Source organism: Myotis nattereri (assembly GCF_964212035.1).
Source record: "Myotis nattereri genome assembly, chromosome: 18".
Classification (NCBI taxonomy): Eukaryota; Metazoa; Chordata; class Mammalia; order Chiroptera; family Vespertilionidae; genus Myotis; species Myotis nattereri.
In genome coordinates this window covers 2,278,927-2,299,350 of record NC_138093.1, presented here as the reverse complement: position 1 = coordinate 2,299,350, position 20,424 = coordinate 2,278,927, and the positions used below count along the sequence as shown (strand labels likewise).

At 57.8% G+C, this 20,424-nt stretch overlaps 1 protein-coding gene across 3 annotated transcripts in view; it reads right to left on the bottom strand.

Annotated features, from left to right (window-relative positions):
- Positions 1-20,223, bottom strand: part of PALMD (palmdelphin) — a 37,731-nt gene extending 17,508 nt beyond the window's left edge. The window contains exons 1-3 of one of the 3 annotated variants that reach the window (XM_081113163.1): positions 19,585-20,223; positions 5,552-5,632; positions 33-160 (exon numbers count right to left, since the gene is read on the bottom strand). In XM_081113163.1, the coding sequence (XP_080969289.1) occupies positions 33-160; positions 5,552-5,632; positions 19,585-19,629 (254 nt within the window). In that variant the 5' untranslated portion in view covers positions 19,630-20,223. The remainder of the gene's footprint in view (positions 1-32; positions 161-5,551; positions 5,633-19,584) is intronic. The other 2 variants (XM_081113164.1, XM_081113165.1) reach the window with 2 other exon arrangements.
- Between the last annotated feature and the right edge of the window lie 201 nt (positions 20,224-20,424).

Here is a 20,424-nt window from a genome sequence, read left to right as displayed (position 1 = left end):
ACAGGCGGCTGGGAGCCTCCGCGAGGCCCTACCTGAGGATGCTCTGGTCCAGGGCCTGGATCTGCCGCTGGTCCTGCTGGTTCTGCCTCTTCAGCTCCTCCTGCTCCTTCCCGCCGCCGCCGACGCCGTCCAGCAGCCAGCTCTCCCGCAGGGCCTTTTTCTGAGTCAGGGGACACGAGACGTTTCCTTAAACCGGTCCACAGCCCCCGACCTCTGACCCCTCTCAAATCTAGGGCGCACTTCAGAGAGAAAGTATCCTCCCCTTGCCCGAATAAACCTGGCCTTTTCCTTCTCTGCACCCTTCTTTTTAAAAAATATGTTGTTATTGAATTCAGAGAGGAAAGGAGAGGGAGAGAGAGATAGAAACATCAATGATGAGGGAGAATCATGGATCGGCTGCCTCCTGCACGCCCCCTGCTGGGGATCAGGCTTGCAGCTGGGGCCTGTGCCCTTGACCAGAATCGAACCCAGGACCCTTCAGTCCCCAGGCCAACACTCTATCCACTCAGCCAGACCACCAGGGACGCACGGAGCACCCTTTGCAAACCACGGGGGTGAGCGACGCCCTCCTCCCAGGTCACGGTGTTCGGGTTGACCTCTCAGAGTTCAAGGGCACGTGGACAACGCGCCCAGCGAGCCAGAGCGTCCTCTCAGCCTCTAATTATAGCCGCTGAGCTGCTGTGGAAACGTTTTCCCGCAGACACAGTCGGTGTTATCCCCACAGGTCAGGGCTGATCTCCCGAAGTCCAAGACGCCCCGTGGGCCTGAGTTGCCGCCTTTTTAAAGAATTCACCTGGATTTTAATTTGCTTTTATTTGGTGGACGATGGTGCCCAGTAACGCAGAGGCGGTCCCTGTCAGAGGGCGTTGCTGCCCTTCCCACCCCCTCGCTGGGAGTGTCAGTCACATGCGGCCTGGTCACTGCCCGGCCGTGGGGACGGGCTGGCCGGTACACGGAGAGCAAGCCTTGTGGCGTGGTTACGGCAGCGAGGGGCTGCCTTCTTGGCTCTCAGCCTGGCGGGGAAGGAGAGTGATTTTCCTTTTAGCCGCGTAAAACGTGGTGTGTCACCCACACCTCGCCATTTCCCCTGGCAGAGAGCTCGTCGCAGGAACGGAAAGCCTATCATTTGGATGTGCAATCAGAATGACGCGGTGCCATATTCTAGTAATAAAAACAGTTATTTTGCTGTTATGTCGCGAGTTAGACTTAAGCATAGGAGGTTAATGAACATATAGGCTGTATTTCACAGGGACATTCAGAATCAAAGGCATATTAACTATGTGAAAATGTAAGTGGTATGGGAGTCAGACATTTTGGCAGTTAAAGAATTATATTTGCTTACATTTTCCGGTTACTTTGGGCAGTTTTTTTTTTTAAAATATATATTTTTTCAGAGAGAAAGAGAGAGGGAGAGAGAGCGATAGAAACATCAGTGATGAGAGAGAACTGTTGATGGGCTGCCTCCTGCACACCCCCAACTGGGGACGGAACCCAAAACCTGGACATGTGCCCCGACCGGGATTCCAACCGTGACCTCCTGGCTCATAGGTCAATGCTCAACCACCAAGCCAGCGGTCGGGCTGGGCAGTGTTTTGGGGAAAGGTTTCCCGAAGCACTTCTACGTCCTACACAGCATGGCACAGACGTTGGGAATCAATTTGTTTTTCAAGCCATGAATTTGATGGACTCCCAGAAAAGAGACATTTTCTAGGTTTGGTGTATTTTTTTTTTTAATATATTTTATTGAGTTTTTACAGAGAGGAAAGGAGAGAGATAGAGAGTTAGAAACATCGGTGAGAGAGAAACATCGACCAGCTGCCTCCTGCACACTCCCCACTGGGGATGTGCCCGCAACCAAGGTACATGCCCTTGATCAGAGTCGAACCTGGGACCTTTCAGTCCGCAGGCCGACGCTCTATCCACAGAGCCAAACCGGTTTCGGCTAGGTTTGGTGTATTTTATGTGTCTCTGTGGCTTGAGGCTCTGACCAGGATGCTTGGCAAGATGACCCACAGGGCAGGCCCGGGTGTCAGGACGCTAACAACATCCCGGGAAAGCCACCTGCCCAGCGTGTGGTCAGGATGTTTGCAGGACCCGGAGCGAAGGGGCTCGGAGGGAGTGCCTGCAGCTCTTTGAAATGAGTGCGCTTCCTGTGTGTGCACCTGCATCGCTTAGGGTGGTGGCTGGAGTGGACTGACCAGGCCCGCGGTCAGCGAGGTGGGGCGCGGGGCCAAGCGGTGAAGGAGCAAGTGAAAGGGACCCTGGTCGCGGCGGAGGCCAGCGCGCTCTGGGCGGGGTGCGCCTACTCCGGGATAGGTTTTCAAATGCTCGCCCACATTCCTGAGTGTGCTCTGGCGGGGTGCCCGGTGGCCGCTGGGTCAGCCAGCCCTTTCCGCAGAGCTGGGAGATGAGCCTGCTCACCAGACGCCCTTTCCTCCCGCCCCCTCGGCCTCCCAGGCAGTCTCATGGTGGCACAAATGCCTCACAGGTTGCGTGGCAGCTTCCACGGTGAGGGCGCAGGCCGGACTTCGTTCTATACTCTCTGGAAGCTTTGGCGAGCGTCCAGCTTAGTGCCTGGCACATGTAGGTGTTTAAGAAATCGTTACTGTCCCGGCCGGTGTGGCTCAGTTGGCTGAGCGTCGTCCCGCACACCAAGAGGTTGCTGGCTCTGCTCCTGGTCAGGGCACAGGCCCCGCTTGCAGGTTCGGACCCCCGTCTGGGTACGATGGGAGGCAACTGATCGATGTGGCTCTCTTCTCTCTCTCTCTCCTTTCCTCTCCCTCCCCCCTCCCTTCCTCTCTCTCTAAAAATACCAATAAAAACATTAAGTAAAAGAGGTATTTATTGATGGAAAGGCCCGATGTGCGCCTACGCCAATTCCACTTAAGAGTCAGCTTCAGACCCCCTTCCACAGAACCCTGTTACTGCCTATTCTTATATTTAAATTAAAAATCATCATCTAAGTTCTCCTCATTATTTACTTCATCTTGAATTTCCCACTAGGTTGCAGGCAGAAGGGCTATAGCCCACCAGGGCCATGCTGGTCTCCATGGCATTAATATGCAGATGGGAAGGGTGGTTCCCCACTCCCACCCCTTGGGGTCAGTGCACAGCTCTGGGGGTGGACAGCTCCCTGTGCAGAGACAGAAGCGGCCGCAGGCCCTGGTGCACGTGGGGGTGTGGCAGGGTCTCAGCAGCCCGCTCCCAGGTAGCCCTGAGCATAGCGCACCCCACACACCTGTGCACACCCTGCACACCTGTGCACACCCCGCACACCTGTGCGCAGCCTGCACACCTGGGCACACCCTGAATACCTGTGCACAGCCCGCACACCTGGGCAAAGCCTGCACACCTGGGCACACACCTGGGCACAGCCCGCATACCTAGGCACACCCTGAACACCTGGGCACAGCCCGCACACCTGGGCACACCCTGAACACCTGGGCATGCCCCGCACACCCGGGCACACCCCGCACACCTGTGCACAGCCCGCACACCCGGTCACACCCCGCACACCTGTGCACAGCCCGCACACCCGGGCACAGCCCGCACACCTGGGCACACACCTGGGCACAGCCCGCACACCCGGGCACAGCCCGCACACCTGGGCACACACCTGGGCACAGCCACACACCTGGGCACAGCCCGCACACCTGTGACCAGCGGAAGCATGATGAGCACTTTGGTGGGCTGGGTTAGAAGAGTCCCGCTGGGTTCTATGGGAGATCATGTTCTCCTTTGTGGACGGCTTTGGCAAGCGCTGCACTGAGCAGCCACCTCGGAGTGGGCCTTCCCGTGGGTGAGAGGGTTCCTGTGTGAAACTTACATCCTAAAGCAGTGGTTCTCAACCTTGGCTGCACAGTAGAATCACCTGGGAATCTTTTTAAAATCCTGATTTCTGGGCCTCATCCTCCGGAAATTCTGTTCCTTTGTGATGAGGTGGGGCCACAACATAAGTAACAAAGAAACAGAATTTCCGGAGGATGAGGCCCAGAAATCAGGATTTTAAAAAGATTCCCAGGTGATTCTAATGTGCAGCCAAGGTTGAGAATCGCTGTCCTAGAGGGACCCAGGCACCAAGGGACCCAGGCAATGGTCACACCTGCTTGTTCTACAGCAAAACCAATCGCTGAATGCAGAGAGCAACGTGTTTGCTTAGGAGCAGTAACTTGTTCCCTGGGAGACCAAACTCTGTGTGTGTGTGTGTATGTGTGTGTGTGTGTGTGTGTGTGTGTGTGAGAGAGAGAGAGAGAGAGAGAGAGAGAGAGAGGCAGCAACCCACAGCACTGATTTTGGAGTTAGAAATGGCCCATCTTAAAAACTGTTGTAGGTTTGACTTCTGACTTCGGTCGCGTTGCAGTGAAATTACTTGGTAAAGCTGGTTCTCATTGCCTTGGCTTCCCGGGAGCACACCCTGCATTTCCTGGCTGTGTCCGCTGCTCGGTGACTCAGGGGACACCCTGGGGTAGCAGGCCAGCCCTGCCTCCCCCCGACCCGCCAGACGCGGACACGCCGGTTCGTATGGGAGCAAAGACACACAGAATCCTGAGCACCAGGGCCCCGGAGTCTCCAGCGACGTGTCTGCTCAGAGGCGGCCCTTATCCACCAGAGAGATGGGCTGAGCTGAACGGGTCTCTCTGACTTCGGGGTGTGGGCCCCGTGAGTGTAGGCCGATCCCACGAGGGGCTTGTCCCCCCTGCTGGTAGCAGCCCGCCACCCGACCGCTCTCTGCTCGGGCCGGCTCAGGGAGCCCAGGGTGTGGCCTGGTTGCCTCCAGTGGCAGGAAATGCTGAGCCGCAGCTGCTTTAGTGACAGTGGCCACACCCACGGGAGAGGGAAAGTCTGGTGGTAAAATGGAGCTGTATTTTGGGTTATGACCTCATGTTCCGTCTGAAGAACATAAAACAAAGACCCAAACCACTCTCAGCCAACATGGCGCCCACTGGGCCACGCTCTCAGGCCCCCCGTCCTCGGTGGGTGGGCCGCTTGGGGTCGGGCCTGGCCCCTGGGGAAGGGCGGGCCCGGCCTTCCGTGGATGTGAAAAGGGGCTTCCGCGCGGCCCCGCCCCCGGGATGGTAAGCAAGGCCGTGTCGGGGCCAGAGGCCAGGGCTGAGGCCTCCCTCCCTGCGTCCGGGCACCTGAGGACACTCAGAGTAAAGGCCGACCCGTGAGGGCAGGCTCAGCTCCGCACATGCTGCCGGGAAGGCGGACAGCACTGCTTGCCGGCCTCTCTGAGCCAGGAGGGTGCTGGAGGGTGCTGGGAGGATGTTAGGAGGGTGCTGGAGGGTGCTGGGAGGGTGCTGGGAGGGTGCTGGGAGGGTGCTGGGAGGATGCTAGGAGGGTGCTAGAAGGGTGCTGGGAGGGTGCTGGGTGGGTGCTGGAGGGTGCTGGAAGGATGCTAGGAGGGTGCTAGAAGGGTGCTGGGAGGGTGCTGGGTGGGTGCTAGGAGGGCTGTGCGGGGCTGTCTTTCTTCCTAACGCGATTTCCTGTTGAAACCCGAGCGCCAGGAGGGCCCTGCGGAAGCCGCCGGGCGGAGGGGAAGACGCGTTACCTTCAGGTGCTGGTGCTGCAGCTTTTCCTCCTCTATCTTCAGGCGCTTCTCGGCGATTTCCTCCTGTATTCTCCTTTTATCCTGAAATACACAAGTCCCGGCGTCACCTTTCCCATTTTACATCGGTTTCCTTAACCGCGTGTCCTCGGGTTGGTGCCGGGGTGGAGAGGGTGGCCAGCGACGGGCACCTGGCACGGGTACGAGGCTGCTTTGCAAACTCCTGCTGCACAGCAAGGAGAGCAGAGGGGCCGTTCAGGCACCTGTGGCTGGAGGAGGACACGGCGCTTTTTCAAAGAGAACCAAGCCGCTCCCGCCCCCCCTGCCCCTCTCCTCGCTCTGTCTTCCCCAGGAGCCCAGCGAGGTCGAGCTGTGGAGGACAGGCTGGGGGTTAGAGAGCAGGCATGTGGGGACCCGGGGTACAGGCTGGGGCGCCTGGCCCGTGGGATTGTGGTGGCCATGAGAGGGCCGGGCGGGTGCCTGAGGCCCCAGGGCACCACTCTGTGACGTGTGGGGTTGTCTGGCCGCCGGGCTGTGTGCCTGAAACTAACGCAGAATGGTGCTGGGTGTGAGCTGTGATGGAAACATTTCACAAAAGTAGATGATCAGGAAAGACAACGAAAGATGGAGCTACGGAGAGGTGCGATGGGAAAGCGAGTTGAGGGAGGGCGCTCTGAAGGAGGCCGGGGGGTGGGGGGGGGAACCCTGGGGAGGGGGACTCGTCCCGGCGTGAGGGTGAGGAAAAGGGCTGTGCGTGTGGGAAAGCAGGCCGGACTCGGGGGCCGCCCGGGCACCGCTCCCTCCTTGTGTAACTTGCTGTGGGAAGATGGAGAGAACAGGGTGAGGCGCTGCTTGTCAACACTGAGGTTAGAAAAACCTCATGGAGCGAGACTGTATCTTTCACCGACTTCAAACTGCAGGACCTCACAAAACCCGGAACGCACGGCTGGTCCTGCACGCGGCCTGCACCGCTGAGAAAGAGACAGCCCGTGTACTCCATCGCCCGGGCTCCAGGTCCGGCTCCGCCATTTGCCAGCTCGGTGTCCCCGGACAAAGTGCTTAACTTCTCGGTGCCTCGATCGCCTCATCTCCACCATATGGGTGATTACACTACCTGCCTCATGAGGCATTGGCATGAAATGAGCGGATATGTGCAAGAGTTCCTAGAACGGTGCTTGGCACAGGGTCTCCTGCGAGTCTCCGTGGAATAAAATTTGCTAAAGAAACCTGTTAACCACACAGAACGCCAGGCACTCATTCTGATCACGCATGCCGCGGTTGGAGGTGTTTGAGAGATTTTACAAGCTGCGCCAAAAGGCCCTGTTTCCTTCTGGTCACCATTGTCATTTTTTACCGGAGGTGGCAATGCGGTCCATCTGACTTATAAGAGATGGTTTTAAATCTGCTTCCAAAAAAATGGAGGCTCCCACAGAACAGAAGTGTGTGGCCAGTGGAGACATCGGAGGGATCGGAAGCCGGCTCGGAAGGCGGTTAGAAGGAAGAGATCCAAACACACTTGGCAGCGTGACTGCAGCAGGGCGGCCTCCCCAGGCGGCCGCTTTGAAGATAAGAACTCGCTTTGATGTGGAAGCTCAGGTACATTTGTTGAAGGAAAACAACCCCACGCTCCAGCCTGATGTCATTGCTCGTCCCTGCCTGGAAGGAGATGATGACCTCACCAGGCATCTTCCGGAAGCAGCTCTTTTGGAAAAGCAATCGCCAGGCAACCAGCCGGGCCACTTCTTTCCCTTGGATAAGATCTGGCCGTTGGGAAGAAACACTCCCAAAACGCATGAGTCAGGTCGCCACCCGCTCTGGAGGCTGGTATGGAGCAAATACTAGTCATATTTTAACTTCCTGCGCCAGACGCTGTGGAACGTCGTTACGGGCACCGTTACACTCGATAGTTATAACAACACGATGTGCTGTGATATTTCCCTTAATAGTCATAGTTACAGGAGGCATCGCAGGAGGAGAAGCGGGTGTGGGGAGTCACTGGCCAATCCACGCTCTCACAACCCGTCAGTGGCAGAGCGGGATTTCCCCCCCCCCCCCCAAATACGAGTTTTATTCTATGTGAGGAGTTTGGGCTTGGCTGGCATTGGTTTCTCCTTTAGAAATGAAGTATACGTGGTGGTGACTGCACCAACACACAAGGTCCCATTTAATAAATTAAACTATAATGACTGTTTTTACCGGTTTACACTGGATTTTTATTGATTAAATTTTCCCCACAAGAACAAAAGCCCCCAAATTCTTTTTTTCTAAATATATTTTTACTAATTTCAGAGAGGAAGGGAGAGGGAGAAAGAGATAGAAACATCAACGATGAGAGAGAATCATTGATCGGCTGCTTCCTGCACACCCCATACTGGGGGTCGAGCCCACAACCTGGGCATGTGCCCTTGACCAGAATCGAACCCGAGACCCTTCAGTCCACAGGCTGACGTTCTATCCACTGAGCCAAACCGACTAGGGCTTTAATTCTTATTTTTTGAAGGCAAGGTAACAATGAAACCAAAACCCACCCCAAATTGGGATCCTCCTCCCAAAGTAAACAATAGGCCAATATCTTTCAAGAATATTTAGGAAAGAGAAAGCTAAATAAGCTATTAGAGACAGAATCCAGAGCGCATCAGAAGAACTATGTACTTTGTCCACGTGTAGGATTTTTTCAGTATCGCAAGGAGGGTCCGTCTTAGGAACGACACACTATGATTAAAACACGTCATCCCCTCAGCACATCTAAGCAGGAAACTCCTGTTTCCATTTCCACAGATTCCTAAAAGACATTTGACAAAATTCACCATTTAAAAAATTTTAATGAGACATTAACATTTTAAGAAGAATTCCCTAACTTGATAAACTAGATTAATCTCAGCTCAAAAGGAAACAGCATGCCCAGTGTGGAAAGGGTTCCGAATCTTAAATATTAAATTGAGTTAGGTTCCAGCAGTAGCCAGTAAAGTTAGACGGAAAAAGAGAAAGGAAATTAGAGAAACAATTAGTGGGGCCCCATGTTAATGTATGGAAGTCAATTCCTCTGACGCATACAAATCACAGTGAGAAGATACCAGGGAAGAAAGTGCTCTACTTGTTCTAGAAACTGGAAGAACTGAAACACCTGGGAGTGAACTTCACGTAAAATGTCAACAAGAACTTGTGAAACATTCCTAAGGGACACAGTAAACTTGAATTAATAAAACTGGTGCCACCTTACGATTAGGAAGACATCATGAAGGCATGGTGAATGCCAATTCCCCACAAGTTGCTATTCTCCATGAACTGTTTGTTCTCCATCAATTTCACGTGGTCCCCACCCATGCACCGATGGCTGTGTCGTGGGAGGCTGTCCTGTGGTAGGATGTTGAGCGGCATCTCTGACCTCCACCCACTGGCTGCCAGGAGTGCCCCCGAGAAGTGATAACGGAACACATCTCCAGTTCTTCTTCAACGTCCTGGCTGAGCACCACGGAGAGACGCTAATCTCCAGCACCCACCAACTAGTGAGATCCGCTGCGTGGTGGAGCGTGAGAAGAGAAGGACGTCTCCAATGGCCACGAAAACGGGTTTTACCGGGTCAACATGTTGACCTACCGGTGAAAGCACACGGTGGCTGACTCCCTGATGCCTCTAGCTTCCCGGCAGGAGGCGGGTGTGTCAGAGGGCATCGGCCTCAAGCCAGAACGACACCCACTGGGTCACAGCGCAGATAGGACGTGGGGAATTCTGCAGACACTGGGAAAAAATACGGGATAAGGACTCCAACCCTAATGGCGGTAGGCCATGTAGTCTGATGCCATCACCACCGTAAGAGATAGGTTAGGGAGCTACGGAGAGTCGTTCTATTAGGAAAAATGTCTTCAGAAAAAAATGATACCACAGGATACCTGGGGGTCATCCCTTAACTAAGGAATTGGCAAAAAAAAAAAAAAAAATCATCAGTGAGTGGAGACTGTTAGGAATCCCGTTCCCAGGTACCACCAGCTGGGCACTGCCTGCCTCCCAAGACCACGGCCTATCTCTGACCTCAGGACCTCTGGTCCCCCGATGAAGGCTTCTTCAGCGTCCGCACCATCCAGCTGTCTGCCTCTCAGGTCTGGGGGGGATCTGTTGTCCACTCGTGGGTGTGATTGATTGGGGGCTTTTCCTTTCTGTCCATCTCCCCTCCCGGCATTGGGGCCGGCCCAACAGTTGCCTTCTGAGGGGGAAGTTCTCAAGAAGGGATTGAGTCCCACCGCCTCCCACCAGCCTCTGCACCTGAGCACTGTCACCAACGCTCCAGGCCTGCGGGTGCTTTGCTTTTGAACTTGGATGTTTCCAACGATGGTGTTAGCTGTGCCTCACTCTCCCCCACCCTCACCAGCGGAAACGAATGGAGAGACACGGCCTTGGTGAGCACAGTGGCCTTCAGAGAGAACAGATGTGCCGGTGAATGGAGGCGGACGGGAAATCATGTGCGTCCCCGTTAAATCCACGCTGTTGGTGCTAACACATGGAATCCCCAGTGGCTCTCGCCTCCTCCTCAAGCGCAGAATTGCAACAAGTGACATCAGCAACCGCTCCAGGAGAAAGACACACGCACCCCTTTCCCACTGAAAGGAGACCCCTCGTTTTCCCTATAAGAGCTCGCGAGTGTGTGTGTCCGTTTTTACAACGTGGAAGAACGCGCCCTTCGGCCAAGTTTCTACACTTTCCAGAACCTGGAGGAAATGGTGATATTTCCTCCCATTGAGTGTTGAGTGCAGACGTGAAGGCCTCCTAAGCCCTGTGCCCAGTGCCAGGGCCAGCCGTGGGAGCTGGGGTTCCCCGCCTCAGAGCGCAGGGGCGGGTCCGAGTTCCCCGTGCGCGCAGGTCACCGGCACGTGCAGGACCCGCGCTCGGGGCCTCCCCAGACGCCAGCGCCCCACGCGCTGTCCTTGCGCCCCGAGGTGCCAACGGTCAGCCTAGCCTACCCGCCTGGAATCTCCAAACAGCCGGACGGTCCGGGAGCCAGTGGCCCCTGGACCCCAATCGACCCCGTCGCCCCATCATGGGCAGCTACCTGAGCAGGTACCTCCGCATGGCCCGCGCCTCGCTACGGCCCTCCGCCCGGGGGCGCCCGCTCCCCCCGCCCGGACCCGCCCTTGGCCTGCGGGGTCCGGAGCGGGGTGGGGAACAGGGCCACGTCCCTTGTGCGCACCCCAGGCTGTGCGCCCCCACCCAACCCCCGCCCCCCACGCCGCCCAGCTGGCACCGAGCCAGGGCCTGCAGGGGCCGGATGCCCGAAGCCAGGAGGCGCTTCCCCGGCCCCCCGCCCGGGCCGGGCCCCAAGGGGCGGGCTGTTCCCATGGCTCCGAAGGGCATGGTGACGCTGCGGATCCCCGGTGCCCGCCACCCACGGCGCCCGCAGAGCCCGGTGACCGTCAGGATCGCCCCCCCGGAGCGCAGGGGGAGTCTTTACACATGCCCCCCGAGCCGAGAGCGCCCAGACCCCTGTGCCCGGGACACGGTGCTCCAGGCGCTGAGCCAGTGCAGCAAAGGACGGGCCAAGTTCGACGGCCCGCTCTGGTTTGAGACCCCGGACGCCAAGAGGAGGAGGCACAGCCCCCAGCGCGGCCGCTCCGCCTTCGCGCCCATCGGGAGACTCGGCGCGGCCCTTCCCCTCGTGCCCAGGCCGGGGCCTCTGCGCCCCCTGCAGCCATGCGGACGGGAGGCCCCCGCCGCCCGCCCTGAGCCGCCCCTGCGCGCGCCCCACCCCGATGTGAGGGCACCCCCAGCCCCGGCCACACCATCCTGGTCTCCGGCCCCCGAGAACCTGAAGCCCGAGGTCGCCACTGTATCCGGTTAGTGGTTAGTCAAGGCCGGGCGCCCCCACCTCCTGGGACTCACACCACCGGGAGCCCAGTGCTTCCCCGCATGAGTCAGGGGCACCCCAGATCCCCTCCCCCCCCCCCCAGGCTGGCAGGGCTGCCCAGCCCCAGACCTTCTCCCCTCAGCTGGCAACACCCGCTGCAGAATCACTGCTCTGATCACACCTCTGCCTCCCTCCCTCCCTCCCACCCACCCCGCCTGGCCCGCCCTGCCTCTCCCAGGGCACACGAGGGAGGGTCTTCCTCCCCTTGCCCAGTTGGTAGAATTAAAGTTTGTACTTGTTTTAAATAAGAATTATAGGCATCGTTATTACCATGGAGACGGGCACAGTCTTTCTTTTGGATTCAGGTGCTAGGGTTTCTTGCACCCTGCCCTTTCTCCACCTTGCACCGTTAACATTTGGGGCCGGGTAATTCTTTTATTTTTCAGTCCTCACCCGAGGATATTTTCCCATTGATTTTTAGAGCGTGGGAGGGGGAGAGAGAACTGTGGATGTGAGAGAGACACCCACTGGTTGCCTCCTGCATGCGCCCCTGACCAGGGCCCAGGCCAGGGAGGAGCCTGCCACCGAGGTACGTGCCCTTGACCGGAATCAAACCGGGGACCCTTCAGTCTGCAGGCTGATGCTCTATCCACTGAGCCACACCGGCCAAGGCGGGGCAGGGTAATTCTTTGTGGTCTGTTGGGTGTTGGCTTCTGCATGGCAGGGTTTTAGCAGAGTCCCTAACCTCTAGGTGCCAAATTAGTCCTGCTCCCACAGCTGCCGTCTGGAGTACTGTGGTCTGGACCTGCCCCAGCACAGCCAGCAGCGGGGGGGGGGGGGGGGGGGGGCCTCCTCGGAAGGGAGCACATTGCTAGCTCCCTGCTGCAGTCACACACCTGTCTCCATGGGGAGCCCACAGAGAGGAGCAGGTAGGTGTGTGCGGCAGTGGCTGCTGGCCCCGGCCACGCTGCCCCACCCCTGTCCGTAGCCACTCGGGCCGGTTTCATCTCGGGGTTTGGAAGAAGGTAATGAAGGCTGTGGCCGGAGGCGGAGGGGGGAGGCGGGGCGTCCCCAGTGTTTTGGCAACACCAGCCTGGCAGAGGGTTGCTAAGGACTACGCTGTTGGTCACGCGGGCGTCGGTAATGTGATGCCTCCCATCACCCAGGCCGTTAAGAAGGAAATTTTATAATGTCGTAGGTGTGATTCTACTTGAAGCAAGGAGCACCTTTTCCTCATGAGATCGTCCCCAGCAGTGAGCGATTATCCTGCTGCCGGATTTCATAGGAATAGGAGCATGATTGAGAAATAATGTGCGAAATAAAAGATCAGCCCGTCTAAGTTGTATGTCTAGCTCGACAGCTGGTGATGCCAAACGTTACCCTCGCCAGCTCATTCCTTCCCACATCATCATGAAACAAACAGATGTGAAGTGCCAGCTGCTTCCCCACCTTCCCCCACGAGCCCGCGCGTCTCCACAGACACCTGCTGGGACCTGGCACCCGAGGGGTGTCAGTGTTAACCATTACGGACAACTTCTATTTCTGTTTCCGTCTAAAGTCAATTAACAAAGGGGCTTTTTGTTCACAGAACAATTGCCTAGATTTTTAGTTGTTTGACTTAGACTGTTTCAGCAGGTGACACCCTCAAATCCCAGTTCTGTAAATGGCCACCTCTTAGTTATAATGAAAATTTATGTACCTGGGACAACTATAAGGCTATTGTGACCGTCAATGATTCAATGATATGACCTCAATCCCAAAGTAAGCACAATACTTAGAGATGAGTATCTGAGAGATGTTGTTGATGTTGATGTAGCTGATATGATAAAAGTGCCCGAATCTGTGAGGAAGGCAGGAGTGATCCCGAGTTATTGAATTATTAGTCTATCCAACATTTAGGCACTTCCATACACATGCTATGTTCAAGGCGACGCTAGGAGTTGTGTAACATTTAAAAATTATTTAGAAGTAGATGCTTCCGCCAAGGAGCTTACATTCTCATGAGGAAAGAAAATCATGTATACAAGTGACTGGCCTCAGAACGGATCCATGTCGTTACTGAGGCCCAAGCAGGGTGCGTGTGAGCTGAGGGGAGCGTGTGAGCTGAGGGGTGCGTGTGAGCTGAGGGGGTGCGTGTGAGCTGAGGGGTGCGTGTGAGCTGAGGGGGTGCGTGTGAGCTGAGGGGGTGCGTGTGAGCTGAGGGGGTGCGTGTGAGCTGAGGGGGTGCGTGTGAGCTGAGGGTGCGTGTGAGCTAAGGGGGTGCTTCAGCTGCCGTGGTGGTGGGGAGCTTGGGAATACCCTCTGAGGGCAGTACGGTACATCTTCCCAAAGTGACCCCACAGCCACTTACATAAGTGAAAATAGTCTTATTTTATTCTTATTAAAACTGAAGTGTTTCCATTTAATTAAAATATTCATAGTAGAATAAAAATACTTTTTTTTTAAAAAAAAATATTTTTTTATTGAACTTTTTTAGAGAGGAAAAGAGAGGAAGGGAGAGAGATAGACACATCAATAATGAGAGAGAATCATCAATCGGCTGCCTCCTGCACGCCCCCTACTGGGGATCGAGCCTGCAACCTGGGCATGTGCCCTGACCGGGAATTGAACCAGTGGCCGCTTGTTCATTCAGTAGACATTCATCCCCTCAGCCACACCAGTTGGGCAAAAATACTCTCTTGCTTGATTCTAGGAGGAGCTCTGTCCTCTGGGGCTCGGGGTTGGGAGTGTCCACACGGGACCGGGCTCCCCCGCAGATGCTGGTCTCTCGGGGACCAAGCCAGTGCTCTCCAGCAGCACCCAGTGCTCTCCAGCAGCTCCCAGTGCTCTCCAGCAGCACCCAGTGCTCTCCAGCAGCTCCCAGTGCTCTCCAGCAGCTCCCAGTGCTCTCCAGCAGCACCGAGCCGTGGTGCTCCGCGCTCAGGGCATCCTGTGGTCGGGGCTGGCGAGGCGGCCCTCTCCCCCCGCAGCAATGGGAAAGCTGGCCCGTTACCAGAACGCCATTTCCTTAGTGAGCTCCCACCATCGTGGCGCCTCCCCACGTGGTCTCCGTGTGGGTGGCTGTTGTGCTTGGCACAGAGGTGCAGGGCACGTGCGTGAGGACGCGATTCCTTCGCTGGGAGAAACGAGTCATCCTGGGACCGCGCGGTGGGAAGTTGTGCCCGGCCTCATGGTTCGCACCTCCTGGCACAGGCGTCCTCCACGCAGGCACGCCTACAGCTCCGGTGCCATCTTCCTGCGCACCCCCAGATGCTCGTGACAAATCAGTTCCTCCTCTGACAATGTCTGAGCCCCGAAACAGGTGCGGATGCTCTCTTTGCGCCATTATTGCTTTAAGAAGTCCTGCCCGGCCGGTGTGGCTCAGTGGTGGAGCGTCGACCTATGAACCAGGAGGTCACGGTTCGATTCCTGGTCAGGGCACAGGCCGGGGTTGCGGACTCGATCCCCAGTGGGGGCAGCCGATCCATGATTCTCTCTCCTCATTGATGCTTCTCTCTCTCCCTCTCTCTTCCTCTCTGACATCAATGAAAATATATTTAAAAAGAAGTCCCGACAACGCTGAACAGCGCAGTGGTCCAAACACACGCGGTGTCTCCCTATAGTCAGAGCCGGCTGCTCGCTCTTGCTTCCACTCCCTCGTGTGCAGGGGCAGGAGAGGAGGGGAGGTGCGAGTAGGGCCACTTCCTGGGCGCTTGACTGTGACGCCCTGCAAGACTGCAGGCCCAGGAGGGCCCAGCATGTCCCTGAATGCTCCGCGGCTGCCGTCCTGAAGTGTGGGGCACCCGTTGACCAGGGCTCCCCACACTGTCCTCGTGTCTGGGCCCCACGGTGAGGTCGTTCCTGCTCGGAGGTCGTGAACGGCCTCAGTAACACCTGGAAGACCGCACAGTGACGGAAAGGCGATGAGCCGCCCGGGAGGGCCCGTGGCGGGGCAGCGGGTGCGGGAGAACCGGGCGGCCGTGCCGGCGCTGCTGTGTCCGGTGGATTTCTGCCCCGGGGAAAGCTTCCGCAGGAGGGAGGGGGTCCGGGGTGCGAGCTCCTTATGAGCGCGGGTCCCGCGGCGCTGGCTGCCCATCTGGCTCCATGGTCAGGTCCCAGGGTCAGAACTCCCCGTGGCTCCTCTCCAGGTGGAGTCGGTCCGAGGCAGGTGCCCGCTCTATGGTTATGTCCCAGCGTGGACAGCGCTCTCCCCCTTCGCATCCATTTCTCCGGGCCGATCCCGGCCACTCAGCTGCCAATAACAACCCCCTCTCGCCCTGCCCCCCGCCCCCCACGCTCACCATTCCCGAGTTCCACTCCTTCTCACTGACACGCACGGGGCTGTGCGGAGCAGGTGCTCAGCACCGTGAGCTGAACAAGGGGTGAGAGGGTGGCTGGCAGCTCCCTCCTGCCCTCTCCTCCCGCTGGTCTGTTCTCTGAAAACGGATCCCAGGGCTCAGCCTTCTGAGCCCCCCTCCGGCTCCTCAGTGTGTGAGGCACCAGCTGCAGACCCGGAGCTTTCCTGCCTGAGTCCCCATGCGATTCGGGGCCGTGTTTTCCAACCCACAGCCGGATGGAGACGCGAGCAGGAGGGTGTCCCTTAGTCCGCAGGAGCGGACGGGACATGGCCGATCTTACGGGAGCTTCTCCTTCTCAGGGGACTCCCTGGGCCTCTTCCCTGTTTTTTTTTTTTTTTTTAATCTTCACCGGAGGATATGGTTGGTTATTGATGTGAGAGGGAGAGAGAGGGGGAAACATTGATGTGAGAGCGATACATTGATCAGCTGCCGCTCGTACGCACCCCACCAGGGATGGAACCCACAACCTAGGCATGGGCCCTGACTGGGAGTCGAACCTGCGACCTTTTGGCGCACGGGACGACGCTCCAACCACAGAGCCGCTGCCCGGGCCCCCTGTTCCGCAGTGGGGCCGGAGCGCCTGCAGAGGGGGGCTCTGGGGTGACTCGGTCGGTCCTCCGTCTCGCTCCTCCTGAGAACACTCGGGCCTGGAGTCCTCAGCCCCAGGTTGCTGACCGCAAGCCAGTTCCAGTCCACGGTCTGCCTCCACCGCCCGCCTTCGTGGACCAGCCGCTGTGTTTCCGTGTGGGCGACCGGAAATGAGCCTCGAGAGACGTTTTCACCAAGTACTTATACGTGATCGGCTGGAGGCCGCGGCCGGACGCTGAGCTCCTGGGCGGAGAGAGCTGTGGCCGTCCTGTGGGAGGGGAAGCGCTGCGCGGGGATGAGGCAGGCGAGGGGGAAGGTGAGAGCCCGTGTGCCCAGCAGGGCCCGGATCCGCGCATGCAATCGGCAGTGCCTGCTTCTGAGCAGCCGCCTTGGGTGGCGCTGGCGTCGTTCTCCTTGGAAAGACTTCTGCCTCCTCTGAAGTCCGCCTCGCTGGTGGAGCGGCAGGGCGCCATCACGGCGACTGGGTTTCCGGTGTGAGGGCCCCAGTGCCACGTTTCACGGCTGACTGTGGGCGATCCTTTTTTTTTTTTTTTTTTAAGAGGAGCAGGAAGGCTGCTCCGTGGTTCTGTGAAGTTACGGGCACATGCATTTGTTTTTCCAGTTCCTCGCAGTGGAAATAATGACGGTTTGGATACTCAAAACCAGGTGGAAGGAATTCGGCCTGGAGATTAGTGCGTTTGACAGCCAGGAACTGGAGGAGCACATCTCGACATGAAAATCAAATAGATTTCAGAGCGTAAAACATTCTTTCCCCATTCTAACAAAGTGACGTCTCGGAGTTGGCGTGTTTGGAAGCACCGCGCAATCGCCTGATGATTTTGTTCTGGAGGCACGTACACAGGATGGTTTCAGTGCGGAGGGAAATGGGAGGGAAACAGTGAAAATGAGAAGATTGTCCCTGGGCCGGAAATTTTGAGGATCTTAAGTGCTTCCCAAAGAGGAATAGTCCTTGCAGTCTCTGGATACTGTATGCGCATGTGTGTGTGCGCGTGTGTGAATATACATGTATGTGCATGCGTGTGCGTGTTCCTGGGGCAGGGGCACAGCTGAGGTGGCTTCCTGGGTGAGGCCGGGCTGCAGGAAGCTGGCATTTCCAGGGTGTCCGGGAGGGAGGTAAGGGCCTGTGTGGTTTCCATGGTCACAGCGCTGCTCCCGCCTTCCTCTCGGTGGTGACCAATGGGCCCGCCCTGGACCTGGAGACTGGACTCAGCTAGAGGAAATCTGTTCCCGTAGACTTCCCCCAATTCTTTCCCTGCGACCTTTATGCAAACATATAACTTCCAACACAGCATTGCTTCAGCATCTCACTTGGGAGATCTGCTTAATCTTGGCTAATGGGGCCCGTGGACGCTAATGGAATGGTCCAAACACTCATACAGTTTTTAAATGTCCCCAAAGTGCACGTCGCTATATTCAGGGACCTCCCCGCTCGCTTGCCGTGGCCCCCCCTGCTCTGTCTCCACCTGTGTTTGGCGCCTCAGTGAAGAGTCCCCGTCTTCCCGAATACCTGTCACACCCCACCTTTATTATTTTTGAAAATATATATTTTTATTGATTTCAGAGAGGAAGGGAGAAGGAGAGAGAGAGAAACATCAATGATGAGAGAGAGTCATGGGCCGGCTGCCTCCTGCACGCCCCACACTGGGGATTGAGCCCACAACCCGGGCACCTGCCCTGACCAGGAATTGAACCATGGCCCCCTGGTTCATAGGTCGATGCTCAACCACTGAGCCACGCCGGCCGGGCACAGTCCTGCCTCTGGAAGGCAGGGCACAATCAGTAAGAGCCACAGGTGCGCTGGTGGGCGCCAGGGCCACGGGCAGGGCTGCACCGTTCAAAAGAGAACAATGCGGAACCCAGGATCCTTGTGCGTTTCGTGGGGTTCATCGTTCCCCTCAGCTCCTTCGGAGACAGGCGCTCAGAGGTCGCGGAGCCCGTGCCCACACCGCTCACGCAGCCGCACGAAGTAACCTTGGCACCACAGCTGCTGGGTCAGAGGCCTGGCCACAGCCAACACGGCCGGGCCAGCTCCTGCCCCCCGAACAGGACAGCCGGCCGGTGGCCGGGCCTCACACAGGAAGCAGCACACCGAGCCAGCAGCGGCTCGGACCCGCCTTCTCCCGAGAAAGGAAAGTGGACGCGAGAAGCCAGACGTCCCACGAGCATTGTCTCACGTCTCACGGACGGTGCCGCCCTTCCCACCCGCCGGGAGAATATCTCCACTCCCCAAACCCCCTGGGGGGCCCTGAGACCCTGTGTCCACTTCATAGAAACCCAGAGCCGGGATTAGCTGTTACTTATGCCGGAGACTCTGAAGAGCAAAGGAAAATACCAACACCCCCCCCCCCCCCCCGCCCGCCCTGCCCGCCCCGCTGTGGCATCGGGTTTCTCTAAAGCACCCTGGTCCTGGCAGCTCACTTCAGTGGCAGAAAACGCGGAGACGCTGGGGTGCCAGTTCCCAAAGTTCCTTCTCCTAAAGACAACGAAGTGAAGCTAATGATCAGTGATCATGGCACACGGAGTTCCCAGTCCCTGCCAGGCAGAGGATTTAATAACATTAAAATCTAAAAAGCTGCATCACCTCAGGAAAGCAATTCATTTCTTGCTTTGACTCGTTCCCAGAACACACCTAAAAAAATGCGTTATTTTCTTTCCCGGCATCAACGGAATATTTTCCAGAACCAGCGCCCCGCCCGCCCCGCATTCCTCCGTCAGGCCCCGCGCTGGAGACCGAGGGCTGGGGCTTCACGGACGCGCTTCTCCCAAGCCCAGCCACGGACCGTCATTTCCATCCTGCGGGGCTTTCTGGGGCACGCTCCCCCACGCAAACACGGAGTTTCCACTTGTTTGCGTTCTGTCTTTTTCTCTCCCCGCTTTTAAAAAGGATTTTAACTTTTGGAGGGATTGTTTTAAACAGTTTCCAAGGTGGGGACCTGTCCTTGGATCGCACGTCTGTCAAAATAGGGATTTCAGGGAAAACTGTGTCTCTGAGGCGCCGGGAGTCAGCCAGGCTGTCTCCGCGCTCCGATGGCTGTTGGAAACGCAGGCACAGTGTTTGCAGAAATCAGGAGCGCGTACTCTGCATGGGGGTTCGGAAACCCGGGGGTGAGGGAGGGTCCGGAGGGCTAGGGGAGCGGCAGAGACGCGATGACAGCTCATTTTCCACTTGCGGGGGCTCCGCGGCCCCCCGGAGGCAGCCACCGCCCCCAGGCAGCCCCCCAAGAGGCAGCCCGGGGCTGGGAGCGCGCACTTACCGTGATGGCCTGCAGCCGCTCCCGCAGCAGCGCCGCCTCGTCCATCCTAGGAGTCCCAGCCCGGCCGACGCTGCAGGAAGTCCCCGGCCACCATAGGTCAGGAGCCTCCCTGGGAGAGGGGCAGGGGTGACCGGGAGCCGGACAAATCCGCCCTCAGTCCCGCCAGGGAGCAGCCGGGGCCGCCGGCGGGGCAGCGGCGTCTGGGAGCAGATGGACACCCCGGTCAGCCAGACAGACACATGTAATGAGGGTGCGCCAGGCGGGCGGGCGGCGCCGGCTGCTGCTCCGCTGACTGACAAGTCTGAGCGCGGCTCCCAAGCCCTTTCCTCCAGGAGCTGCCAGCCCTTTGTTGTAACGTGCACAGCACAGCGAGCGCTCTCATTAACTGTTCCTTCCCCACGCCCGTCCTGCCGGGCTGGCAGGGGAGCCCACAGCCGGGTCCTCCCCAGGCTGGCAGGGGGAGCCCAGGCTGGTCCTCCCCGGGCTGGCTGGCCTCCGCCAGCGGCACCCAGGGCCCCTGTGGGGGTCTTCGTGTTTGTACAAGGCACTTCCCCTGCCCTCTCCTCCACGCTCTGCAAAGACAGGGCCTCACCTTGACTTGGCCGAGGCCTCTGCCTGCTGCCAGCCCTCCTCTGATTGGCTATAGATAATCATGACGAATTCGAGGCTTCCCTTAGAACTTGCTAGAGTGGTAAACTGGCCTCCCCTCTCCCTCACCCTCCCGCTTCCGCAGTGGTTTGAGTCTTGGGGAGCTTTCAGGCGGCGGGGAATCGCGGGCATGAGGGTGACTGTTGAGATCCTGGCCCCGCAGCTGTCACGGGACCCTCCCCACCCCCTGGG